We start from the raw sequence: 23672 nt of genomic DNA on the forward strand, positions 1-23672 counted from the left end.
AATTGCTCTAAAGATATTTGCTGTCTGTCTAAAAAATATATCTTTTATTCTAATCATGGGCATGCAAGTGAGTCTGGGGAAGGGACTGTATGGCTGTTGGTTCTAAAATATACTTCATTAGAGGCTTTTATATGGAGTTCATTGGCTTTAAACTCTGACCCTAAACCTGCTTGTTTTCTTCCTGTTGTGTTACTGTCTAGGCATAATTGTAGCTTACATAAGGTCTGATTGCTGGGTAATGGCACACACATTAATTATAAGGGTGAGCAGCTACAATTAGCCCATGTAAAATGTCAGAAAGACTTGCATTCTGTCTTCTTTCTTGCTGTATTAATGATGTCTCAGTGGCTGTGTTTTTGTTTGAACCAAGATCATTTTAGAAAAGTTGTCGTTAATCTTTTTTTCTCTTTACTTTTAGGGTTTTGGAAAAAGAAAGTATTAATTATGCTATTGTCATGTTGGGTGGGTGGTGGAAATAAAATTTAGAGTCCCCCCCCCCCCCTTAATTTAGGCAAAGCAGAGTTCTTTACTATCAGAGGTATCAGATTGCAGCTTTTCTTCCTGTGCAGGTATAGTCAGTCTTTATCCACTTAAAGCAAAGCGTGTTTTTGTATGGTTTACCTCAGTAGATTGAAAGTTCCCATGGATGAGGTATCTTATCTGAAAACGATGTTAGTGAGGTAAGTTTTTATTTGATTGAAACCACATCACATATTCAGCCGTAAGTATCCTGTTTTATCTGAAGCAAGACATTATGTGAAATGCTACTATTCCTATTTATGGATTCTGCGATGCCCAGTTACGAGATAATTAACATACTAACTAATGGCCAACACAGAAAACTAATAGGAATAGAAGTACATGGTGAATTAGTATTTAATAAGTTGGAATCTCTTTAAGAAGGCTTCCTGTGTTCTCTGTGAACGGCATCAGATAAACTTAAGAATAGTCTTTGATTCTTCCTTCCCATTCCATTCTGCTACTCCCTTCCATCACTATCATTGCACCTGTAACTCCCCCACTCCATCCCCCCTCCTCACCCCATCTCAGTGTGGGCTCCTTCTAGTCCATCTTTCACAAAGCTACCAGAGAGATCTTCTTAAAATGTAAACTTGATTATGTCATACCCAACTTGAAATCTTTCGATGATTCTCCATAACTATCAGGAAAAAGTCCAAACTTCTTAGCATAATACAGTGCTCATCAGCCAAGAGCATTCATAATATGATGTGCTAAGGTTTATTGACTGAGCGTGTAATATAATTTATAACATTAGTTCTTATTGCCATAACTCCGACAGCATGTAAATATAATTATGGTGTGTGTAATGGATTTTTTATATATGTATTTTAAAAATTAGGTCACCAGTGTTTTTCTAGATCCCCAGCATGGCTTTTTACACATCTTCTGTGTTTCCATGGTACCTTAGACTTACCTTTATTGTAGTTCTTTTTCTTACCTGATTCTGCCCCTAGACTTTTAAGTTTCTCAAAGGCAGGGACCTTCGTTTCCAGGGTTTAGCATGGTACACGGCATGTTGTAGATAGATTTTTTGTTGTTGTTGTGGTTGAAAATATACACAGCAGAACATAACACCAATTCAATAATTTCTACATGTACAATTCAGTGACAATGATTACATTCTTCGAGTTGTGCAACCCTTCTCACTCTCCTTTTCTGAGTTGTTCCTCCCCGATTAACATAAACTCATTGCTCCATAAGGTTACTAGTAGGTAGACTCTTAATAAATGTTTGTTGAATAACAAAAACAATCAAAACACAAATCCAAGTGTTCCATGATATGCAGACATTCTCTGTTTTAAAATGTTTTCTAAATTCTAGTACTTACGTTTTTGTTCTTTTTTTTAAGTTGAAAAGTAATTCACATACTGCAGAATTTACCCTTTTAGAATGTACAGTTCAGTGGGTTTTCCTATATTCACAAAGTTGTGAAACCTTCATCACTGTCTAATTCCAGAACATTTTTGTCACACCAGAAAGAAACTCTGTACCCATTAGTAGTCATTCTCTCATCCCCCATCCAGCCCCTGGCGTGCAGTAATATACTTTCTGTCTTTGCCTCTTCAGGACCTTTTATATGATTAGAATCATATGTGGCTTTTTTGTGACTGGCTTCTTTCATTTAGTATGTTTTCAAGGTTTATCCATGTTATAACATGTATCAGTACTTTATTCCTTTTTCTGGCTGAATAATATTCCATTGTATGGATATTGGTACTGAGTTTTACATACACCAATCTTGGAATTACGCTTTCCTGTTATGGTCTCTGTGTAACTGGAAACATCTTTATATCAGTTTCATTTTTTTCTTTGTTTCTTAAGTGTTTTTGTCTCTCTTTGAAACAATTACAGGACAAAGACCTTTTTTTCCCTGACCCTCTTGATCGTGAATTGCTGACTGGATGTCCCATTTACCCCCAGATACCTGTAGTGTGTATTTCCTACAAAGACATTCTCTTTACGTAATCACAATGTAACCATCAAAGTCAGGGAATTAATCTAATACATTGTTATCATATAATCCTAAAACCACATTCAGGTTTCACCAATTACCCAAAAATATCTTTTGTAGAAAATAAATCCAGTTTAGAACCACGTGTTCCTTTTTGTTGCTGTGTCTTCAGTATTTCCTAAAAGCCAAGTCTTTCCAGACTTTTATGACCTTAACACTTTGGAAGTTACCAACCAATTATTTTTTAGAAGGTCCCTCAGTTTAGGTTTGTCTAATGTCCTCATGATTAGATTCCGATTATACATCCTTGGCAGGAATGTCTCAGAGTAATACTTCATTCTTCTCACTGAATTCTGTCAGGTGGTGGATGGTTTCAGTTTGTCCTGTTATTGATTAAGGTAGTGTTCATTAGGCTTCTCTACCGTAAAGTTACCCTTTTCCCTTTTTTAATTAATAATACAGGATTTTGTGGGGAGGTACTTTGAAACTATCTAACTTTTGATTTATTCATTTATTTGTATCTATATTGACTTGTGGTTTTTTATTGCATTCGATAGGTTATAATCTGTTACTATCATTATTTATTTTGATGCTGAAATTGTCCTCAGTTTGGTTAATGAGAGCTCTTCAAAATGAACCTCTAGGTCCTTCTTACATGTCCCTATCATTCTCTGGGCACTTTAATGCTCTTTGTCACAATATGTTCCAGGCTCATCTTGTACTTTTCTTGATCAACCCCTGGAATCAGCTTTTTTAGTGGAAAATGATTTTTAGAAGTCAAGATCTGAGCACTAGGTATGCACCTTGCTATTGGATTGTTGCTGCTTCCATGCCCTCTCAGTGAAATGTGTATGTACATATATGTCAACTATATACATTTATTTGATATATTTGTATAGATATGTATATAGACAGTCCTTGGGTAGTACAAATGTTTTTATATGTATGTAAACACGTATGTATACACACACACACACATATACACTATACATCTGCTGAAAACCCTGGTGGTGTAGTGGTTAAGAGCTATGGCTACTAAACAAAAGGTTGGCAGTTCGAATCCACCAGGTGCCCCTTGGAAACTCTATGGGGCAGTTCTACTTTGTCCTATAGGGTCACTATGAGTCGGAATCGACTCGATGGCAATAGATTTCTTTTTTACGTATATACATATACTTATTTGTATATCTGTATATATTGAGATGAGTTTACATCCAATTCCAGTCCATCACCACAGGGTTCATTCAGTTTTCTCCCTTTCCATATTTGTAACTTCCTTCTTCAACGGTGAGAAAAGTGGTTTTTGTTATTCTTAATATACTTATGTAAGGTGTGTCACTCAAATATCTTCTATCTCTGTCAATACTTTCTCCCCATAGGAACATTCCTGCCTGCTCAGGCTCTGACTTCATTCTGGTCCTGTGCCCTCACCTTGTCTTACACCTTAACAACCTCCTATTCTGCTTGGGAGCACTGGTGGTGCAGTGGTTAATAGCTTGGCTTCTAACCAAAAGGTTAGCAATTCGAATCCACCAGCCACTCCTTGGAAATCCTATGGGCAGTTCTACTCTGTCCTGTAGGGTTGCTATGAATCAGAATTGACTCAACAGCAATGATTTTTTTTTTTGGTATTCTGTCTGAGCTCTGACATCCCATGCTGGGTTGTCCCCATGCTTAAATGTCCAGCTTGCCCTGTTTGGGTTCTGACTCCCTATACCAAGCTGCCCTACAGCCCTGCATGGACCCCTTCTTCATTCCACTTTGGCGTAGACACTCCTCCCAGACCATCCCTCATTGTGGACATCTTCACCTTTTTCAGGCTGTGACACTACACCAGGCTGTTTGGCCACATGGGCACTCCACTTGGGATCTTGTAACCCACTTGAGACCAATCCCCCTCCTGCCTCCACCACCATGTAGGTACCCTCTTCATCCCACTTGGGGCCTGACTCCCCAGCAAGACCACCGCCTGGCGTGGACGCTCCCCACTCTGCCTGGGACACTACCTCAATACTCCTCAGTGTGGACACCCTCCCCAACTGGCTTAGGCTTTAACCCCCACAATACCAGGCTTCCACATGAATATCCTCCTCTTCGCATTTGGGTTCCAATATTCCATGCCAGATCAGCACTCATACTCTGACACGCTACACAGACCACTCCTCCACTGCACCACCCTCCTCACCTGTTTGGGCTCTGAATCCTCACGCCAGATCCTTCCACTTATTTACAGCCACCTCTCCTACTCTGGCTGATCCCCCACTCAGGGCAACCACAACCTCCCTTCCTGCCACTAAGCCTTCTTAATGGTTTTAGGACTGAATTGTTCGGAAGGAGAAGGGAAAGCATCAATTCTTTACCTCAATGAGATATTTTAAGTGGTTGATTTATTTTATTACCAACTTGTACTCTGTGGGAGGATCAAGTGATCCTAAATCTTTCTGGTGACATAAAAAGTTATTAATCTTAAATATGGTTCATAGGTCACTTTGTAAGGAACTTTTTCTGTATATACTTTGAAAATAGTTTTCATTGTTCATAAATTATTATTGAGATTGGTTCAACTTAAGTGAGTTTCAAGACATACTACTTCTCAACTAATATTTATCATATTTTACTTATCTTTAAAAACATTTAGAAACAACCTAAGTGTCCATTAACAGATGAATGGATAAACACAATGTGGTATATGCATACGATGAAATATTACTCAGCTGTAAAAAGGAATGAAGTTCTAATATGTGCTTACAACATAAATGAACCTTGAAAACATAAGCTAAGTGAATTAAGTCAGACACCAAAGGACAAATATTATCTGATTCCACTTGTATAAAATATCTGTTGTTAGGTACCGTCGAGTCGGTTCTGGCTCATAGTGACCCTGTGTTCAGCAGAATGAAACACTGCCTGGTCCTGTGCCATCCTCACAATCGTTACCATATTTGAACCCATTGTTAGAGCCACTGTGCCAGTCCATGTCATTAAGGGTCTTCCTCTTTTCTGCTGACCCTCTACCAAGCATGATGTCTTTCTTCAGGGGCTGGTCCCCCCGATAATGTGTTCAGAGTATTTGAAATGAAGCCTCACCATCCTTGCTTCTAAGGAGCATTCTGGATGTACTTCCTCAAGGCAGAATAGTTTGTTCTTCTGACAGTCCATGGTATATTCAATATTTTTCGCCAACACCATAATTTAGATGCACGAATTTTTCTTTAGTCTTCCTTATTCATTGTCTAGCTTTCACATGCATAGGAGGTGATTGAAAATACCACGGCTTGGGTCAGATTGGGTCAGGCGCCCTTAGTCCTTAAAGTGACATCTTAGCTTTTTAACACATGAAAGAGCCTTTTGCAGCAGATTTGCGTAATGCACTAGTCTTCTAATTTCTTGACTGCTGCGTCCTTGGGCATTGATTGTAGATCCAAGTAAAATGAAATCCTTGACTACTTCAATCTTTTCTCTGTTCATCGTGAGGTTGCTTATGAAATATCTTAGAGACAGAAATTACATTAGTAGTTGCCTAGGGCTGGTAGATTTGGGTGGGTAAACAGGTGGCTTCTAAAAGATACAGGGTTTCCTTGTAGGGTGCTGAAAATGTTCTAAAATTGATTGTGGTGATGGTTGGTATCCTTCCAGACATATTCTAAACATATACAAGCAATTATTTTTATATGGTTGTTTTTACTCAAATGGTAACGTGTGCATTATGTTTGTTTTATGTATTCATATATAAAGAATTTCATTAGTATATAAATACTTTTTTCCTTCTTTTTAAAAATGAGTAGTATTTCTTTATGTGGAAACCCTGGTGGCATAGTGGCTAAGTGCTATGACTGCTAACCAAAGGGTCAGCAGTTTGAGTCTGCCAGGCGCTCCTTGGAAACTCTATGGAGCAATTCTACTCTGTCCTGTAGGGTCGCTATGAGTCAGAATTGACTTGACGGCAATGGATGGGTATTTCTTTACGTACCGCAGTTGATGTAGCCAGTCTTCTGTTGATGGATGTTTTGGTTGTTCCCAGTTTTCTTCTGTTACAAACATTGAATACATAAGTCATTTTACTTCTGTGTGAGCATATGTTTGGATAAATTCCTAGAAGTTCAGAATATCGATATTGCCAGTTTCCCCTCCATGAAGGTTGTGCATTGTCTGAGAAATGACAAAAAAAGTATGAAAGAGTATGAGGTGCTAAAGATGTGAAGAATAGTAACCAAAATGGTTGTAGCAGGAGTATTAAAGTGGGATGAGAGGATACGGATGAGCCTAAGCCAAGAGCCGAGAGAGAAAACTAGCAGGTTTTGTGGTATGTATATACATGGAATTTATTCGTCATTAATATCTAATCAGTTAATTTCCTGAAATCCTAAAATTAGTACTCTTATTTGAGCTTATTTATACATGTTTTAATGTGATGTTTTATGTATGAAATCTCTTTATATCTTTAAGAGAAAATACCCTTGGTATTTTCATTTCAGATTTACATTCAGCATTTGTTGACCAAGATTCTATCTTTTCATGCATAAATACTTTTTACTTGAAATGTATCTTTTTTTCCCCCTTAGCCCTGGAAGAAAGCGGGACTTTTCCCCTGTTTCTTGGAGTCAGTACTTTGAGTCCATGGAAGATGTGGAAGTAGAGAATGAAACTGGCAAAGATATATCCTTTTGTAAAATGGCTTATTCCTTAATAAGCTTATAACATTGTCTAAGTTAGAAAATTTGTTACATTTCTAAAATATTCTTTATTCTTGCTGTTTATTTCATTTTATTCCCCACCTGTATAGTGTGGAATATTACCTGTAAATCCATGCCAATATCTTATTGGCTATAATTGTCTGATGCATGAGAAAGGATTAAGAAGTAAATTGTTGAACCTAATACATCTCAAGAAACCTTTCCCTGGGCCCTTTACATCTCTTAAGGGCCCAGGGAAAGGTTTCTAGAGTCAGGTGAGTTGAACCGGTTTAGTTTCTAGAAACCAAGGACTGTGTCTTCATTAGGGCAAAGGGAATCTTTTTTTTCCCATTGAAAAAACTGGTGTACTGACTCCATGCTTCAAAAAACAGAGGTTTGGTGTCTCAGAAACTTACCTATTTAAGTTTCTCTTAATTTTGGCATTCTGTAGCTTTCCACGTAGCTTGGTGCTGCCTGAGTTTTCTAATCAGTATTATTATGACTAAATAGTTAAAAACATCAGTGAGTAAAAACTTAGATGTGTTATCTTTAACTATTCACACACTTTTCGTGTTTACAAGAGTGGTTCAGAGGGCCCAGTCCTACTCCTTCTGCATGGGGGAGGCCATTCTGCCCTTTCCTGGGCTGTGTTCACAGTAAGTAAATTGTTGATAGTAGAAGTTGATCTTAGCACAATCATTGTTTATTCTAGATGAACCTGATTAGCCTAGCTCTTCTATATGGCTTAACGTAAGAGGATTAGAGATTTGAGTGGATTCCTGAACCTTTAGTATAGTAGGAACAAGATCACCATTCATTTAAACCGAAGATTTTTAACTAGGGTGGGCCTTAGTTCATGAATTCTTGAAACAGTCTGTAAATTTGTATATATGTACTTTGGGATGAAGGGGATGGAATTTGTGCATTATCAAAAGTAGGGGTCTGTATCCCAGTGATGTAAATAATGGGTTGTGGGTAAGCAGACATGTTTTATTCACGTGTTCTACATAAATATAATGTCTCTCGCTTCGTTTCCCTCGCAGAGCTTATTGTAGTACTTTGGAGATGGTCCATAAATATTTGGGAAGTGTTTCTTCCTTTTTTTTGAAATAATGCCTTATATTTTAATGGCACTCATGAGCTACTAGGAAGTAATCAATATTTGATTGATGATACCATGGTCTACAGTACAGGATATGTGCCTGTGTAAAGACAGACCATGTACAAGGGGAGATACTGCAAAGGAAGATACTGGCAACATTGATGTCTAAAATAAAGTTGTTATCTCTTCTTGTGCGTATCAAGCAAGTATACATACTACTTCTGTTTACCACTAGGGAGCCTGAAGGACAGAAAGTGGAAGTGGGAATGCAGCACTATATACCTGGAGCCAAGCAGCTGTGGAGTTTAGGAAGGCCCTGAATATATTACCTTGTTCTTGGCAGTGGGGATTATTGGATTGAGTATAAAAGCACCTTCTTGTCTCTTCTATTATACCATGAATTCCTTGAGAGCAGGACTCTTGTCTTATTCCTTTTTATTTCCCAAATGACTGAAACAGTTTTTGACATATAGGCACTTATTCAGCAGTTGTTAAATGGTCAAATGATTTGGCCGCTTTCTTGATTGCTACTTCCTCTCCCTTTAGGATACAGCTGTGTGATGTGCCTGTAATTGCCAGGCTTTTTCATGTCTCTGGACCAGCGTAGTCTGGTAGAAATATAATGCAAGACACAGATGTTACTTTAAATTTTCTAGTAGTCCCATAAAACAGATAAAGAAACAGATGAAACTAATTTTATTAATATTTATTTTATTTAACCCAGTATATCTAAAATACTACCACTTCAGCAGATAACCAGTATAACCAATTGAGATGTTTTACATTCTTTTTTATATTAAGTCTTTGCAATTCAGTATGTATTTTACACTTACAGAGCATCTCAGTTTGGTCTAGCCACATCTCAAGTGCTTAGTAGCATAGCTCTAGACATTACATTCCTCCTCAACTTAATTGTGAGCTTTTTTGGAAGCATGACAACCATGGCTTATTTATGCCTGTTGTATAATGTATGCTCAAGGAATACTTTTTGAATGAATGAGTAACAGCACACATGCCTGTTTGTGATGTGGCAGCTCTAGTAATGTACCCACTTGCCTTGAATAGTCATACCCAGATCAGAGCCACCAGAAATGGCTTATATACCTTAACTTGCCTGGCTCTGCTCTAAGCAAATACACTGTCACCGCTTAGCTAACACATTGGAGACCTGGAAGGAAAGAGATATGTAACTGGTAAGAGGAAAGAAGGACCATCTTGGCATGTCACATTGATACAACTGCATCATAACTTTTTACTGGGGATAGAGACTTTAGGCTCTGTTTCATGAGAAATTTAACAAAAAGTCTGTGGATAGGAAAGTACTTAATGGATCACAAGATATTATAAAATTTTGAGAATTATGTATGTAGGCCATAGGTAGCGTCACTATAATTTTTGAACTTTTAATCAGCTCCCCCAGGACTCCAGTGCAAATTCAGAGCTAATATTACCTGTTTGAGCATTCAGGGTCCTTACAGGTGAGGGACCCAGGAAGGGCTAGAACAGACTTTTCCATGAAACCCCGTTTTGATACTAAGGGAAATAAATATGAACTAGGAGTCAGGCAATGTGATTTTTAGTCCTGGTTTTTACCACTACTGGTCATGTGGCCTTGTGCAAGGTACTTTAAGGCCTTACTTTCCAGATATAGTCTCTTTATATTTCAAGGTCTTTTTGAAGGTTATATAAAATAATGGACATGAAAATTATTTGTAACTTACAAAGACTTATACAAATATTATAATCATAAGGTATTTATTAACATGTGTTGATGTTAAACATTTTTATCGCGTAGATAGGAACAGTGGAATAACATGGAAGTTGCCTGGCATGTGGGAGGTGAATGATAAATGACTGTTGACATCATTATTATATTATCATTGAAGAGGATATCACTACTTCTTCTTTTACTAAAGTATATTCTGCAGACTACTAATTCCGAGGGAAATTAATGGAATAGGGATTTTATGATTAAATGGGCTTGAGAAATACTGCTTATAATATCCCTCTCATCTCTCTTTTGGAAATTCACCCTATATACCAGTGCATTAAAGACTCTGAGATGTTGTTCTAAATAAATCTATTTAGTTTTAACTGTGTCTTCGAAATGTATCTGACCACTCAATTCCTTTTTTCTAAAACATCTATTAGCATCTCATACTTTAGGAAACCCCCATGCATCTGTCAGTTTGTTGTATCTTGGGGGCTTGTATGTTGCTGTGGTGCTGGAAACTATGCCACAGGTGTTCAAATACCAGCAGGGTCACCCATGGCAGACAGATTTCAGCTGAGCTTCCATGCTTAGACAGACTAGGAAGAAGGAACCGGCGGTCTACTTCTGAAAAGAATTAGCCAGTGAAAACCTTATGAATAGCAGTGAAACATTGTCGGATATAGTGCCGGAAGATGAGACCCTCAGGTTGGAAGGCACTTAAAAGATGACTGGGAAAGAGCTGCCTGCTCAAAGTAGAGTCAACCTTAATGACGTGGCTGGAGTCAAGTTTTCGGGACCTTCGTTTGCTGATGTGGCACTACTCAAAATGAGAACAGCTGCAAACATCCATTAATAATTGGAAACTGGAATGTACAACGTATGAATCTAGGAAAATTGGAAATCGTCAAAAATGAAATGAAACTCATAAACATTGATATCCTAGGCATTAGTGAGCTGAAATGAACTGGTATTGGTCATTTCAAATTGGACAATCCTATGGTCTGCTATGCCCAGAATAACAGTTTGAAGAGGAATGGTGTTGCATTCATCATCAAAAAGGACATTTCTAGATCTATCCTGAAGTACAGCACTTTGTCAGTAATAGAATAATATCCATATGCCTACAAGGAAGACCAGTTAATACAACTATTGTCGAAACTTATGCACAACCACTAAGGCCAGAGATGAAGAAATTGAAGTTTTTACCAACTTCTGCAGTCTGAAATTCATCGAACATGCAGTCAAGATGCATTGATAATTACTGGTGATTGGAATGGGAAAGTTGGAAACGAAGAGGAAGGATTGGCAGTTGGAAAGTATGTCCTTGGTGATAGAAACGATACTGGAGATCACATGATAGAATTTGGCAAAACCAACAACTTCTTCATTGCAAATACCTTTTTTCAACAACATAAACAGTGACTATACATGTGGACCTCTCCAGATGGAATACACAGGAATCAAATTGACTACATCTGTGGAAAGAGAACAGAAAAGCTCAATATTATTAGTCAGAACAAAGCCAGGGGCTGGATCAGGCCATCAATTATATGAAAGTTCAAGTTGAAACTGAAGAAAATTAGAACAAGTCCACAAGAGCCAAAGTATGACCTTGAGTATATCCCACCTGAATTTAGAGACCATCTTAAGAATAGATTTGACATCTTGAACACCAGTGACCGAAGGCCAGATAGGTTGTGGAATGAATCAAGGACATCATACATGAAGAAAGCAAGAGATCATTAAAAAGAGAAGAGAGAAAGAAAAGACCTAAATGCATGTGAGAAGAGACTCTGAAACTTGCTCTTGAACGTCGAGTAGCTAAAGCAAAAGGAAAATATGATGAAGTAAAACAGCTGAACAGAAGATTTCAAAGGGTGGGCTGAGAAGACAAAGTAAAATTTTATGATGACATGTACAAACACCTGGAGGTAGAAAACCAAAGGGGAAGAACACTCAGTATTTCTCAAACTGGAAGAACTGAAGAAAAAATTCAAGCCTCGAGTTGCAATACTGAAGGATTCTACAGGGAAAATATTAAGTGACACAGGAAGCATCAAAAGAAGATAGAAAGAATACACAGAATCGCTATACCAAAAAGAATTGATTGACGTTCAACCTTTTCAGGAGATAGTATGTGATCTGGAACCAATGTACTCAGGGAAGAAGTCCAACCTGCATTGAAGGCATTGGTGAAAAACAAGACTTCAGGAATTGACTGAATACCAGTTGAGATGTTTCAACAAACTGATGCAGCCCTGGAAGTGCTCACTCGTCTATGCCAAGAAATTTGGAAGACAGCTATCTGGCCAACCCACTGGAAGAGATCTACATTTATGCCTATTCCCAAGAAAGGTTATCCAACCGAATGCAGAAATTATCAAACAATATCATTAATATGACACGCAAGTAAAATTTTGCTGAAGATCATTCAAAGTGGCTGCAGTGCCAGAAATTCAAGCTGGATTTAGAAGAGGATGTGGAACAGGGGATATCATTGTTCATGCCAGATAGAGCCTGGCTAAAAGCAGAGAATACCAGAAAGATGTTCACCTGTGTTTTATTGACTATGCAAAGGCATTCAACTGTCTGGATCATAGTAAATCATGGATAGCACTGCAAAGAATGAGAATTCCAGAACATTTAATTGTGCTTTTGAGGAACCTGTACATAGATCAAGAGGCAGTTGTTTGAACAGAACAAGGGGATACTACATGGTTTCAGGTCAAGAAAGGTGTGCATCAGGGTTGTATTCTTTGAGCATACCTATTCAATCTGTATGCAGAGCAAATAATACGAGAAGCTGGACTATATGAAGAAGAATGGGGCATCAGGATTGGAGGAAGACTCGTGAACAACCCATGTTATGCAGATAACACAACCTTGCTTGCTGAAAGTGAAGAGGACTTGAAGCACTTACTAATGAAGATCATAAGACCACAGCCTTCAGTATGGATTGCACCTCAACATAAAAAAAACAAAAATCCTCACAACTGGACCAATGAGCAACGTCATGATAAACGGAGAAAAGATTGAAGTTGTCAAGAATTTCATTTTACGTGGATCCACAATCAACGGCCATGGAAACAGCAGTCAAGAAATCAAAAGACGCATTGCATTGGGTAGATCTGCTGCAAAGGACCTCTTCAAAGTGTTAAAGAGCAAAGATGTCACCTTGAAGACTAAGGTACGCCTGACCCAAACCATGGTATTTTCAATCGCATCATATGCACGTGAAAGCTGGACAATGAATAAGGAAGACCGAAGAAGAATTGATGCCTTTGAATTGTGGTGTTGGCGAAGAATATTGAATATACCATGGACTGCCAAAAGAATGAACAAATCTGTCTTAGAAGAAGTACAATCAGAATGCTCCTTAGAAGCAAGGATGGTGAGACTGCGTCTTACATACTTGGGACATGTTGTCAGAAGGGATCAGTCCCTGGAGAAGGGCATGGTGCTTGGCAGAGCACAGGGTCAGCAGAAGAGAGGAAGACCCTCAACAAGGTGGATTTACACAGTGGCTGCAACAATGAGCTCAAGCATAACAACGATTGTAAGGATGGCTCAGGACCGGGCAGTGGTTCATTCTGTTGTGCATGGGGTCGCTGTGAGTTGGAAATGGCTCGACGGCACCTAACAACAGCAACAGTTCCCTGCCCCTCAATTAACTTATTTTGGACTTTGGTTAAATTTATCTGCCCTTTGTTTTTGTTAGTCTTTAAAGTATATTGAGCCACTGAATGAGTTTATATGTGATGGTGGTTTGAAAGTAAATGGCTACATAAAAATTAGTACTGTAGCAATTGACTTGACTCCAGAAGTCAAATTTCCTCAAGCATTGGAACATGTCTGTGGATCCAGAAGGCAGCTATGGCAAAGAGCAGGAATAAGCCCAAGCACCTTATCATGAGAGAGAGAACATCCCTCAAATCTTCACCCAGATGATTTGGTAAAATAAGGTAGTGTCTTAGTCATCTAGTGCTGCTGTAACAACAGTACCACAAGTGGATGGCTTTAACAAAGAGAAGTTTATTCTCTCACAGTCCTGTAGGCTATACGTCTGAATTCAGGGCCCTGGCTTCAGGGGAAGGCTTTCTCTCTCTGTTGGCTCTGGAGGAAGATCCTTGTCCTCAGTCTTCTCTTGTTCTGGGAGCGTCTCAGCTCAGGAACCTCAGGTACAAAGGACACGCTGTGCTCTGGCGCTGCTTTCTTGGTGGTATGGGGTCCTCACATCTTTTATATCTCCAAAGGAGATTGGCTTAAGACGCTACCTAATCTTGTAGACCTCATCAGTATAACTGCCATTAATCCATCTTTCTACATCATAGCAATAGGACTTACAACATATAGGGAAATCACATCAGAAGATAAAATGGTAGACAATCATACACTCATACAAGGGAGTCATGAACTAGCCAAGTTGACAGCTGTTTTGGGGGGACACAATTCAATCCATGAGAGATAGGAAAATAGAAACATAGCTGGAGGATAAGTATACTGACAACCAGAAGCAGAGATGAGCAACTGTGATTGACATTCATGATGCTAGATTGTGAGCTCTTTGAAAGCAGGCACTATGCCTTATTCCATTTACACAGGATCTGTCATAGAGTAGGTGCTCCACAATTATTTATTGAATAAGCTAATGCTGACCCTGAACAATTGAGAAAAGGTTAAATTTTGTTCATTATATTCTCTTTAATAAAACAAAGTATGTAACTAAAGGCTTTTTCAAGTGACAGGGAGTCATTTATGTGCTACTAATAAACAAAAAAGTCAAATACATGATCACAAAAATCCCAAAGTCCAGGAGACACAAGGCCAAAGGACGTGAACAGACAGTTCATGGAGAGTAAACAAACATGGGGAACATTTATCCGTGCTAGTATCAGATAGGAAACCCTGTGTGGCATAGTGGCTAAGAGCTATGGCTGCTAACCAAAAGGTCGGCAGTTTGAATTCACCAGATGCTCCTTGGAAAATCTATGGGGCAGTTCTACTCTGTCTTGTAGGGTCGCTATGAGTCGAAATCGACTCAACAGCAATGGGTTTCTTTTTTTTTTTAGTATTGGATAGGAGCCCTGGAGGCTCATGGGGCAGTTCTACTGTGTCCTGTAGGGTCAGTATGAGTTGGAATTGACTTGATGGCATACAACAACAGTTTTTGTTACAATTTATAGGAGGTGTGATGTTTTTACATATCAAATTAATGTTTTTCTAAACTAATCCCCAGTGTTGATAAAGGTACCAGAAAACAGACACTTTGAAGTAGTGCTTGTGGCATTATAGATAGGTAGAACTTTTGGGGAAATTAATTTGACATTTGATCAAATCATCAAAGTATTTGTATCAGTTGACACAGAAACCTCTCTTCTGCAATCTGTTTTAAGGAAATAGTACTAAATACAGGAAAAGCTATTTGTCTAAAATTAACAGTCTCAAATGTCCAATAATAAGTAAATGGTTAAAGAAACTGGATGTACCTGTAAGACAGAATATTATACAACCTTTTAAAATAATTTTCCTAGACACTGTTTAACAGAGATCAGTTTATGAAATGTGAAAATATAAAGTTGCACATACAGTGAGTGTGATTAACTTTTTGGCGAGATGATAGTAATCGTGGAAATGGGTAGCTAAAATGATGAGAAGGAAGTATTGTATGCCTTAAAATGAAATAATTGTTGGTTAAGAGTGGTGTAATTATGAACCAGAGACTTACATCATCCTGAAACCAGAAGAACTAGTTGGTGCCTGGCCATAACCAATGACTGCCCTGACAGGGAGCACAACAGAGAACCCCTGAGGGAGCAGGAGATCAGTGGGCTGCAGACCCCAAATTCTCACAAAAAGACCATACTTAATGGTCTGACTGAGACTAGAGGAATCCAGGAGGTCATGGTCCCCAAACCTTCTGTTGGCCCAGGATAGGAACCATTCCCGAAGACAACTCATCAGACATGGAAGGGACTGGACAGTGGGTAGGAGAGAGATGCTGATGAAGAGTGAGCTAATTATATCAGGTGGACACTTGAGACTGTGTTGGCATCTCCTGTCTGGAGGGGGGATGGGAGGATAGAGAGAGTTGGAAGCTGGCAAAATTGTCACTAACGGAGAGACTGGAAGGGCTAACTCATTAGGGGGAGAGCAAGTGGGAGTATGGAGTAAGGTGTATATAAACTTATATGTGACAGACTGGCTTGATTTGTAAACGTTCACTTGAAGCTCAATAAAAGTTAAAAAAACAAAAAAAAAGTGGTATAATTATAGAATTATGAGTGATTTTTTCTGTTTTCCGTCGTATATTTTTATTTCATAATTTAAAGATTGCTTTTTCCTTTAATAGAAACTACTTCCAAAGAAAAAAGTGTTATATTTACTTCTGGATCCCACAAGTTAAAGGGAGATTGGCAATTGGAACATGTCCAAAACAGAGCAGCCAGAACTTGAGTACTCGAAACCATAGTGTTTAAGGAAATTTGAGGGAACTGAAGATGTTTGGCATAAAAAAGGAAAGACTTAGAAGACAATGATATTTGTTTTCAGCTATAATTTTTAAAAAAAGGCCATGTCTTTTAAACATTTACTGTGTGCCAGGTACTGTGCTAAGTGCTTCTATGCATGATCCCATTTAATTCCTTTTGTAATCAAATGAGGTTAGGCAAATGAGATAATTGAGATTTAGAGAAATCACAGTGAGATTTAGAGAAATCGTAGCCATGATAGCGCCAAAACTCAAACCCACCACTGACTCCAGTGTACATGCTTCCCATCCTTTATAGACTGAATTATGTCCCCAAAAGTCTGTGTTGTAAATCCTAACCTCTATGCCTGTGGTTATAATCTCATTTCGGAATGAGTTGTCTTCATTATGTTAATGAGGCAGGATTAGTGTAGGGTGTATCTTGAGTTGATCGCTTTTGAGATATACAAGAGATTAAACAAGCAAGTGAGGGAATCAGAGACAAGGGAAGACATATGCCAAGCCACATGAAGATTGCCCAGGAGAAGAAGCTCAGAAGAGACAAGGACCTTCCTCCAGAGGCAACAGAGAGAGCCTTCCCCTAGAACCCAAAAAAACCCTGAATTCAGACTTTAGCTTCCTAAACTGTGAGAAAACAAATGTCTGTTTATTATAGCCACCCACTGTGGTATTTCTGTTATAGCAGCACTAGGTAACTAAGACACCCTCTGAAGACCAGTTTTGTACTACCTGAGAGGAAAGCTTGTGGCAGAAATCACAGACATATTTTCGATGCACATAAGACAGAACTGCTAATGGTTAGGAGTATTTCAAAGTGGCCCAGGCCCTCTGCAGAGGAAGAGTAAGCATTATCCCACTGGTGGTATCCCTGTACAGAGCATATTGTAAGACTTAATTGTGAGTGTATTCTTAAAATTCCTTCTAATCCATTATTCCGTAAAATTCCCGAACCCGAGTTAAACCCCTTTTCCATCTGAATGCTTTGTGTTATTGTTTTTGGGACGTGGAGGAAGAGGGAAGACAAAAATTCACCAGGAGTCCTATTAAGAGAAAATATTTCTACTTTGGCTTTAGTAACAGAAAAACAAAACTGTCAAGCACATCAGAAACTTTTGGTGGTGGTGGTAGTTGTGTCAGGTTGATTCTGACTCATGGTAACCCATGTGTGCAGAGTAAAACTGTTCGGTAGGGTTTTCAAGATGTGACCTTTCAGCAACAGATCACCAGGCTGTCTTCTGAAGTGCCTTTGGGTGGGTTTGAACTGCCAACCTTTTGGCTGGTATTAAAGCACTTAACCATTTGCACCACCTAGGGATTCCCCTGACACCTTCATCTAATAATCATTTCTGTGGAACTAATAAAGGGTTATAAATAGTAGAGGAAAATGATGATGCTTTAAAGGGTAAATTTCAGATTTCTAGAATACTTATTTTGGGGGAATCCTTATTCCAATAAACTAGTTATTACTGTACTTGCCATTATAGTAACAAGTTGATCGTATATAATGGGTAATATCTAGGGTTTCCATAGTCCTCTCCCATCAGCAAGTACTGCATATAACAGACAGGCATAGTTGTTGGAGAATCCAGGACTGAGCAGAAACTGCACTTTTTGCACCCTAACTCCCCATTCCCTTCTCCATTTCTGTATCAGTTTCCTGGGCAGGGGGTGAGGCCGACTTGCATTTCAGCGGTTATTGGCATGTGTTCTGCTTATATGAAGAAATTTTGTTTGCTTCTCTTAGCACCTGAGATTGGCCGTTCTCTTTGCCCTCCTAAATCTTAGGGGTGGAGCAAGGCAACAGAAGCTGGCGAATAGCACTTGTGCCTAGAAATTGGAAGCCATCAGTGCTTGTGTACAGTGTTTACAGGGAAGCTGTTAATTGCATTGAAGAGAAAACCTTTGAGTGTATGAAAGGGCTTGGCAGCAGGAGAAAGCCAAGAAAGCTTCTGGTGGCAGTGACCATCTGCCCGGGTTAAAATCTGTTAGCCTTTGATTTTGGGGTCAAGGGCTTCAATTCCAGATGGCTGTTTCCTTATCTGCAAAATAGCAGTAAACGACAGTGGCTCCTTTATAGGGTTATTGTGAAGATTTAATAAGGTAAACTGAAAACCAGTTAGCTCTTTGCCTGGCATATATTCTTTATGAACTATGTTATACCAATTGAGCTGGATGTTCCCTGAGGCCATGGTCCCCATAGCCCTCAGCCCAGTGATTTGGTCCCTCAGGGAGTTTGGATGTGCCTCTGGAGTTTCCATGACCTTGCCTTGGACAGGTTGTGCTGGCTTCCCCAGTGTTGTGTGCTGTCTTACCCTTTACCAAAGTTACACAGACAAATTTAAAGGATTCTGCTATGTAGAGTTTGATGAGGTGGATTCCCTTAAGGAAGCTTTGCTCTTGTTTTGTTTTATGGGCCTGTCTAATCTTTGGCTGAAGGGCGAACCTCAGGAGTGACATACATTTTTCTCCAGCTCTGTACGGGACCCTCTCTACTGTGATCCCTGTTGGAGCTGTCGGTGGTGGTGGCCAGGCACCATCTGGTTGTCCAAGACTGAGTCTGGTGGAGGCTGTGGTATTTGTGGTCCATTTTTCCTTTGGATTAATCTTTCCCTATGTCTTTGGTTTTAATTCTCTGCCTGTTACCCACAGGAGCTAATTATTCCTTGCCTGTTCCTAGGTCCCTAAAACTCTTCCCCACGTCAGCAGGAAGTAGCCAGATGAGTTGCTGACTGTTATCCCTTAAGATTAAGAATTGTAGCAACTCAAGGGGGGACTGTAACCTGACCTTATGAATGCTGGTGAATTTCCATTAGTCCTTAAACTAGCCCAAGCCAGAGTGGGCCCGTGGCGTATGTGCAGAAGGGCCAGCTGTGACCACTAATTGACTTCAACAGCGGACACAGTAACAGGTGGAGTGAATCAAAAGGAAAATCATCACCTGGACCCTATTTTGAAGCGGGAAGTCCAACAAGAACCACATCACCTCCTGATTTCTGGCCGCCTTCTAGAAATTTTCCCTCCCCAGTATGCCTGTGCTGTCACCATCTTGCTGCCCAAATTACGTATAAGCCCTGCTTCCCCATACCACAGGAAGCAGGATCTAAGGAACTTCCTCCTGGCTCCTTGTTCTCCTCATTGCAATAAAGTTACTTTCTCAAAAAAAAGAAAAAGAAAAAGAAACTGCACTTGGCTGAAACAGAAGAGAGTGACAGTAGGTGTGGGAGCTCATTAGCAAGTGCAGGCTCAGTAGGGAGATTTGCCAGCCTCCAGTTTTCAGCTTTGGTGCCTCTAAGGGACCTGGGACCTGGGACCAAGTGTTAATTGATTGAAGCCAAGAATTGATTCTGATGTGTCTGCTGATTTGTTCTTCCAGTTAATTTCATTATTTCAGCAAATATTTACCAAGTATATTCTATGTTCCAGGCTTGGTGCTAGATTTCTAGGAGTAGAAAATGAGAGTTTGCCCTCTAATAAGATCAGCCAATCAGCAAATGTTTATTAAACCTCTGCTCTGTACCAGGCATTATGCTAGGGTCTGTGGATTCAGTGAAGAATTAAACAGACATATTTCCTGTAATATTTAAGTCTAATGGGAATGATAGAAAAAGAGAGATGAGACATGTATAGAAATAATACAGTAAAAATCTAAGAAACTTTTATCTCACACCAACTGGGGTTTGAATCTCAGAGCAGCTTAATCTATCAAAGCTTTAGTTTCCTAATCTATAAAATTGGTATAATACCGTCTAGTTAATAGGGTGGTTGTGAGAATTAAAAGGTAAAACGTTCTTGGTTAAGTGCTTGACTTGTAGTTTGCACTAAGTTGTTAGATGAGTTTTACAGCTTCTGTGTACAAGATACAAAGGTAACATAGAGGAATGAATAACATAATAGCAGATTGAATAAAAAAAAAAGTAGTAAAAGAATAATACATGATGACCAGATGTTTTATCTCTGTAGTTCATCTCAGTAGTGTTGGGTAAAGGAACTACAAGGAAAGTTTCATTAGCAGAGGACATCTGAAGTGAGTTGTAAAGACTGAGTCAAAGTTGGATTAGTAGGCATTCAAAGGAGAGGTGAAAGCAAAGGCAGTGAAGAGTGTAACAGTGAAACATGTTTTGGAAATTACAAGTAGCTTGGTTGTAGTTTTAGTATACAGTATGAGGATGTGGAACAGGGGAAGAGATGACCAGAGAGATCATAGTGACGAGGTTATGGGAGGGCGTTGTATACCTGGCTAGGGAACTGACCTCATTCTTTAGGTCGGCAGTAATCATAAGGGAGCTGTTTTACGAACAACACAACACTTCGCCCACCTGTACCCACACTATGCACATTTTAGGCATACCAAAATTAGGGAGAAGGGATAGAGAACATGTCCAGATTGTAAAGTCCTAGGGAGATAAACATTTTGGTACTCATCTACCCTACTTGTAATTGAGTGCTGCTGTTTTAGGCAGTGGGGAGCCATTGAAGGACTTCAGAAAAATTGAGGCTTTAGTGTAGTTGGTGGAGTCCCTGAGTGGTGCAGGCAGTTAAAGTGCTCACTGCTAACCAAAAGGTTGGATGTTCGAGTCCACCCAGATTGTGCTTCAGAAGAAAGGCCTGGCAGTCTGCTTCCAAAGATCACCATGGAAAACCCTATGGAGCATAGTTTTACTCTGATACACATGGGATCTCCATGGGTCAGAATTGACTTGACAGCAACTGGTTTGATTTTTTGGGTTTTAGTATAGACGATGGGTTGGGTAGGGAGCACAAATTGGAGACAGAGACTAGTTAAAAGGCTGTTGTATTATTTGGTTCTAAATACTTGATAGCTCTCTCAAAAAGGAGAAAGTTCAATTTAAATCTCCCACCAGGTAAAAACACTATAATAACACTCCTTTAAGCTATCCAGCTTATTTTATGAAGATAGCATCAATCTAATACCAAAACCGGTCATTGACAATACAAGAAAACTATGAGCCAATCTATTCTTAAAGTAGATGCAAAAATCCTAAATAAAATAATAGGAAATTGAATTGAAAAGTATAAAAAAAAGTGTAGTAAAAGAATAATACATTGTGGCCAAATGTATTGTTTCTATGTAATCTGTTTCTGTAACTCATATCTCACCTCACTTGATGCCAAAAAAAGTATTTGATAAAATACATTACCCACACATGCTGAAAATTCTTGGAATAGATGAGAAACTTCCTTAACTTGATAAAGCTTATATACCAGGAAATTACATAAATACCATACTTAGTGGTGAAGTATTGGTTACATTCCTTTTTTTTAGGTGAAAGTTTACAGTGCAAATTAGTTTCTCTTTCAAAAATTTGTACACAAATTTTTTTTGACATTGGTTGCAATCCTCACAAAGTTCAGCACTCTCCCCTTTTTCCTTTATACCCCAAGTTCCTTATGTCCAGCATACATTCCTTTTAAAGTCAGGGACAAGACAAGGATGCTATTTGCAACATTTTGCTGGAGGTTCTAGCTAACCAATAAGACAAAGAAAAATGAGTCTTGAAAGATTTGAAACTATGAGCTACAACAGTCATTATTTGCAGATATTGTCTCCCTAGAAAATCAGATGACAAACTACTAGTTAAGAGACAGTTTACAAAGTCAATACAAAAAAAAAAAAATCTATTTTTTCTAAGTATTAGCACTCATTGATTTAGAAATATAATAGGAAAAATGATCCTATTCACGTTTACAACATTTTGGTTACAACTATAGCAACAAAACTATAAGATATCTCGGAATAAGCCTTATTTTTAAAAGAAGTATAAGACATCTATGGAGAAAACGATAAAACTTCACTGAAGGATATAAAGGAAAACCTGAATAGAGAAGTAAATCAAGCTCCTATATGAATCTGGCTACACCAGTTAAAATCTCCATGGGATATCTTGTGAAACTTAACAAACTCTAAAATTCACATAGATATCAAAGTATATTCTAAAACCCTATTAACTAATATTATGATATTGACAGAAAGAGTCAAGAAATAGGTCCAAAAGGAATTTAATATATGATAAAAATAATCCAAATGCTTTAAAAGAGTTGACTTTAAAGAATAAACCTAAGAGCACTCATATGACCTTAGGGCAGGCATACCTTAAATTTAGTCACAAGAAGAAAAAGCCATAGAGGAAAGACTGATAAATTTGATGTTGCCAAAACAAAAAATTTCTGGGCAAGACACTTAAAAATTAAAACACAAGGTGTGTGCTAGGTAAAAAAAAATATATGTGTGTGTGCAATATGAATAACAGGCAAAAAATACGTTATGAAGGAGTTAATATTGTCATTGTATGAAAAAGAAAAAAAAACTGCAGTAAGAAAAAGACAATCCAATAGAAAATAGGCAAGCAATACGAAGTAGCAATTCACAGAAGAGGAAATAAACTAGGTGATAAATTTATAAAAATTATTCAGTCTCACTTATGAATGAGGAAAATATAAAGTAAAATTAGGGGATTCCACTTTTAACAGATTGGCCAAAACTTTAAAGGTTGAGGCTATTGTGTGTTTGTGGTGGTACCTATTTCTTTACACCTTCACCAATACTTGATGAAGTATTTGTCTTACCAGCTACAAAACTGGGGTAATGTTTTTCCAACCTACTTCTCAGGGAGATAATCTGAGATAATTTGGTGAGATAACAAAGTGGTACAGAAACGTGTTATCACCACCCAGATCATCTTCCAATCTAGTCTCGTATTCTCTAGTCTAGGGCTAGGCTAGTGGTCCTCAGCCTTAGCTGGACATTGGAATCACCCTGGGAACTCTGGCATTAAATACAGGTGACCTAGCCCCCACCCCAGATCACTTAAATCAGAATTTCTGGTGGGCTAGCACCTGGGCAGCCTGGTTTCCTGAAGTTCCCTAGGTGATTCTGTTATGCAGCTCAAGTTGAGAACCCCCTGGAGCCAGACTGCTAATGATTTGAACCTGGGCTCTGGCATTTATTAGCTGTTGGGCCTAGGCAAGTTACTTAATATCTCTGTAAAATTATGAAAATTTTGTCTGAATAGTAAAGAGTTGTAAGGAGAAAGTTATAATTCATTGGAAGCACTTAACTTGGTGGTTGGCTCATAATAAGATCTTATAAATATTAGCTACTACTGTTGTCCCTGGGTGGTGCAAATGGTTACACTTTTGGCTACCATCCGAAAGGTTGGCGGTTCCAGTCTGCTCAGAGGAGCCTCAGAAGAAAGGCCTGGCTG

General features: G+C 38.7%; 1 protein-coding gene across 2 annotated transcripts in view; it reads left to right on the forward strand.

Moving 5' to 3' along the window:
- PPME1 (protein phosphatase methylesterase 1) overlaps window positions 1-23672 on the forward strand; it is a 68928-nt gene that overhangs the window by 11191 nt on the left and 34065 nt on the right. Inside the window, exons 2-3 of one of the 2 annotated variants that reach the window (XM_010599586.2) lie at window positions 7036-7129; window positions 7710-7802. The exons of the other annotated variant lie outside the window; for it this stretch is intronic. Of the exons in view, the coding sequence (XP_010597888.1) occupies window positions 7036-7129; window positions 7710-7802 (187 nt within the window). The remainder of the gene's footprint in view (window positions 1-7035; window positions 7130-7709; window positions 7803-23672) is intronic. 2 annotated transcript variants of the gene reach the window in all.

Source organism: Loxodonta africana, chromosome 7, assembly GCF_030014295.1.
Source record: "Loxodonta africana isolate mLoxAfr1 chromosome 7, mLoxAfr1.hap2, whole genome shotgun sequence".
Classification (NCBI taxonomy): Eukaryota; Metazoa; Chordata; class Mammalia; order Proboscidea; family Elephantidae; genus Loxodonta; species Loxodonta africana.